We start from the raw sequence: 4,916 nt of genomic DNA, 5'->3' as shown, positions 1-4,916 counted from the left end.
TTCTTCTAGGAAGAATAGTGATCGTGGTCACGAGAGGCATTTTGATCTAGTGGAAGTTATTATGTAAATAAATGTATACGTTCCAGCTGTTGGATCTTTGTGACGGTGAAATGTCTTATCAGTATCAATCAGTATACCTTTTATATTGATGTTTCTCTCACGTATAATATTGTGCGAAATGACCACTAAGAATTTGTTGCGAACGGTCCCAAACTTGTGCAAAGGGACTTGTGCGTTAAAGTCTTTTGTGACGAAAGGTTGGTACCTTTATTTGACTATGAATTTCAACCCTTGACCCCACCTATCCCAATGCAAAGTTTTAGACTTCTACAAAGTTATCGGTTCTCATGATTTCCCTAGGTATTATGCATGCTAGGGTGTTGGTTAGGGAATGCCTCGTGGAAATGACAGATGTGCAAGACAGTAGCACCAATGACTCAGGTCAGCTCTTGTCAGGAATAAATGTCTGTTATGAAAAGTAACATTTCAAGAAAGCTGGAAGATTGTGGCCCATGGAAAAGGCTGTAACTGGAGAAGAAAAGGTATGATTGCATCAAGCAATTAGCAAAATTCTCTGATTCAAAAATGCATTTTTCCATCTCTGAAGTCCAAACTTTTTCAACCCTGGGAGCTAAAGAGAACTATACAATCATGTAGATGATATTGTGATAGAGAAGTATGCTCCAGAAAGCATATACTTTCCTCTCTGCAATGAAAAATTGTCAAAAAATTTTTCTCTTGCTGCTGTTTTTATTCATTTTTTTAATAGTAAGCTTAAACCTTTAGAAAATTGTTGTAAAAGGTGTTAAAAGTTTGTCCAGGGATGTCACCACTTTGAACTTTGTTCTGCAACTTGGCTGCTAACATATGAAGTAATAAACCTTTACTTTGCAACATGGAATCAATTTGAACATGAGCTCAGGCTGAATGAGGACATAGAGGTGGATAATGAAGCAAGAACTGTTTGAGAAGCACAAGTTTTGTATCCTGCCATCATTCATATGCAGCCAGGTTACTGAGCTGTTTTTAAAATGGTGGCATTGGAAGCTTAATTGTTAGCACATGAGAAAACTTTTTTTTAAAGGTCAGTGATCTGAAAGAGGTCCTAAAAGCAACGAGTATTGAATGGCAGAGATGGAAATTATGATATCTGCAGCAAACCTCTCCTTTAACATACATTACTTAAAAGAAAAAAAACAACCACAACAACAAGAAGAAATAAAAAAAAACAGTGAAGTGCTATTGAATATCAGTAGAAGGACTAGGTATAATTAGAGCTGTGAGGTTCAAACCTATTGTGTTCTCAGTAAATATAACTAATATTGATATAGTATTTATAATTACAATTGATTTGCAAATAAAAGTAATCATCCAATATGAAGGACACCTTTATTTATTGTTAGAGATGTACATGTATTAATTGCCAGTATTCAATGGTGTGTTGAATGGTTTGCTGCCAATTTTAAACTATATGATTTACCAGAGGAAGTTTTTCTGATTTTCATGGCAACAATACTTGTGAAAGTATTCCTTTCAAATGTTTAGCTAATGTAGATCAAGTAACAGATGTAATTTGATGACTCATTTCTGATTAGGAAATTGTTCATTTCCTAACTCTTGCAAGAGAAATACCATGAAGTAACCATAAAATGACTATAAAACAACCTCCCCTAGCTTTGTTCTTTTGAGTTGACACACCTTAACCCTGTTACTCCCAAGATCTCAATGGTAATTCTGTCTGGCATACCATTCCTACAATGACGGTTTTGTTGATTGTATCTCACCAACTAGTTATCCCCAATAGATATAACCATTATTCTCATCACTTGTCTACTTGATATTGTATTGATAACATTGTATTGATACTGTAAGGAGAAATTCTGTCTTGGTCAACTCATAGGAGGTTTTTTTGGATGTATGAGGAAAAATGATGTGAAGATCGTGTAATGTACAGTAGAACCTTTGATTATACATTGTTATTGCTGTACAAATGCAATAAGTTGCAGCAAGTTTAATTGTAGTGTTGCTGCACATTTTCAATAGCACATTTTTCACTCTTTGCCATGCCAACCAGAATTGTCAGAATAAAACATACCATTTGCCTATAGAAGGGTGTCTTTATTGTGATAACAGATACAGAGAATTTTTCAATCACAAGAACTAGGCTTGTGTCCCAGGTATGAACATGTTCCTTTAACAGAGGCCAACAGGCTTTCCATGTTTTCCAGATTTTCCTTGTTTTTGGAAAATTGCAGTATTTCAAAATAATGCTAAGTTGACTGCATTTTATATTGTATGTTATGCAATAAAGACAGATCTGTTGATTGGTTATACTGAACCACAAACTACAACATGGAAAACCCACCCTCCTTATCTCCAACAATATTTTTGACTAACTTTTCAAATATGTGCTTTTAAAGAACCAGCACAACAAAAAGGGTACCCTGACAGGTCACTTGATCCTGTAACAGACTGAGAAGTCAGTTGCAATCGTTTTGCAATTTACTAGAACTTGTCTCAGGCAAACACTGCATAATCTTGAAAATTTTGGGCTGTCTAGGACTGAATTTCATGTGTCTTAAAATTAAAATTAAAATGGTTAATTTAATTAGTTTTCATTTCAAAATACACAGTAAGCAAGTCAGAATGTGAATACTACAGTTACTTTGCATTCAGCTTTTTTAAAATAGCTCACTTTCTTTTGAATCACTAGTATCCTTGTAGAAAGACTCTTGCAGCCCTTAAGGGGATGCATGTGCACCTTTGGCAACTTCCTTCCTACAGGCCTACAAGGTTCACCTTAGAATGAAGCTGTTCTGATGTCAATTTTTTCTTACACTATAGCAGGACCTGCTAGACAAGTACTGTAGAAGAGAGTCAATTCCTCGAAGTGAAACTTAAGCTTTTCCACCAAGATTAAAAAGGGTTTATTATTGGTAGTTTTATTCTGTAAATCCTCAGTGAAGCCCTTGCCCTTGGTTTCTGGATGAATATACTACTTTTCATCCTTTGTCCAAATCTGATGGTCCAGGATCTATGTTTTGTGAGCCTTTGGCATAGGCTTCTCCTTGTTGTCTTCTCTTCCTCGCATATTGTGCTTTCCTTTTCCTTATCTTTGCAATATTTTTTGCAACAACACTGTCCTTCTCATTATAAAGCAAGTCAAGTTTTTCTTTCAGAATTTCTCTAGCAATCACTCTGTTTCTTGCAAGTAAGCGACTCTCATGGCACTGAAATAAAAATGAACAATCATCATCACCTTTCAGTGCTAATTTAAGGTTTCTTTTTTTTTCCAAAGATTAGTAGATTAACAAAAAAATGACATAGCCCTGAATCCACATAAAATGTTTGTTACACCATGCTATGCAATCACCAATGAAAACATATATGATTCCACAAGAATCCAACTCCATTGCAGTTACATCTATGGAAATTAAGACCCTTGCAAGCCCATGAGAAACAAATCAGACTCTGCATGTTGGAAAACTTTTACAAGTGGCACACTTATCACAAGTACAGCTATTTTTCTCATTTTTTAAATCAGCTAACAAGCCAGTAGTAGTCATATACTCCTTGTTAGTACTGTTAAAAGCCACACATAAATATATTTTATTACAAGTTTTGGTGAGCAGTACTGCTGAGTATTTTCATGAGTTGTGGCCTATTTTGACTCATCAAAATGTGGTGCAACTTGTAAAAATACTCAGCAATACTATACACCAGAATGTCTGACAAGTTATTTATTATCCAACTGCTTCTGCGAAGTCTTTCTGTTCATTTCTCATAAGGTGGGAAAAGCAAAGTGGATAGAGAAATATAGCATGCACAGTCAACTAAATAGACAGGTTTTTTTTAAGTACAACATAACCAAATAACCAAATAACCCTACAGTATTGCAGGATACTTGTACTCTATTCATGCATTATTTGTACTCAGTACTTTGTGCAGTTGGATAATAACCCTTTAACCCCTAAGAGTGACTAACATCTAATTTCTCCTTACAATATCACCCCTGAATCAAATGCTAAGGTCATAAGAATAAAGGAGATGATCACCAACTAAAGAAGCTCTTGATTGTTGAACAAATTCTCCTTGTCAGAATGCTACGAAATGTCTAGGGAGTTGTATGAAGAATATGCATATTGATGTTTGGGATGCTTGCAGTATGTTTTGAATTCAGGGTGATAATATCGTGGTACTTATTTCAGAGAGCATAGTCTTAAATGGTGTTAAATTTAAATAAACAATTTTTGTTCATTTATCATTTACATGAATTTGCATTTCATTCTTTTTGAGCTACACTTGAATTTTGCTGTCCAACTGTTATCATCAGCATCTATAGATTGTGAATAACAATTTTAGAAGCGTCACTTTTATTTGGATGATAATTGTCACCAATAATAAGAGGCTGTCATGCCATATTTTCCCAGTATTAAAGTAAAACTTGTTTTATGGTGCAATTTGTAGTTTTTGCCCATTTAACAACAAGTCTATTGTATAAATGAGGAAAGAGCTAACACTACAGATAGAGGTCCAAATTCCATGTGTATGAATGCAAACTTCAAAAACTGGATCAATACCAGCAAACACAGGTTTTTTTTTACACAATACTTTGGGGTATGATTCAAAATTAGCAAGGGAAAGAGGGGGAAATGTCCTATTCTGCTTTAATGAATGAGTAAATCAGATGAGCAAGTGTCGTCCAATATTCCCCACTAAGGCTCATAGGATAACTTGTCACAACCACCAGTAAAAAATTAGTCTTACCTTTATCGTGATACCAGTGGGCTTGTGGAGGAGTTGAACACAGTTACTACTTTTGTTGACTTTCTGACCTCCTGGTCCCCAGCCCTTGATGAACTTTTCTTCCAAGTCATCTTCGCTGAGATGTATTCTGTGATATAAACAAACCAAAT

At 35.1% G+C, this 4,916-nt stretch overlaps 1 protein-coding gene across 1 annotated transcript in view; it reads right to left on the bottom strand.

The window, feature by feature from the left end:
* Positions 1 to 2,124: 2,124 nt before the first annotated feature.
* Positions 2,125 to 4,916, bottom strand: part of LOC131799566 (mitochondrial translation release factor in rescue) — a 3,024-nt gene continuing 232 nt past the window's right edge. Inside the window, exons 1-2 of the mRNA XM_059117281.2 lie at positions 4,768 to 4,916; positions 2,125 to 3,230 (exon numbers count right to left, since the gene is read on the bottom strand). The exon at positions 4,768 to 4,916 is cut by the window's right edge and continues 232 nt beyond it. Of these exons, the coding sequence (XP_058973264.1) occupies positions 3,003 to 3,230; positions 4,768 to 4,916 (377 nt within the window). The 3' untranslated portion in view covers positions 2,125 to 3,002. The remainder of the gene's footprint in view (positions 3,231 to 4,767) is intronic.

This window comes from Pocillopora verrucosa, chromosome 2 (assembly GCF_036669915.1).
Source record: "Pocillopora verrucosa isolate sample1 chromosome 2, ASM3666991v2, whole genome shotgun sequence".
Classification (NCBI taxonomy): Eukaryota; Metazoa; Cnidaria; class Anthozoa; order Scleractinia; family Pocilloporidae; genus Pocillopora; species Pocillopora verrucosa.
This window is presented reverse-complemented; position numbering and strand designations above follow the sequence as displayed.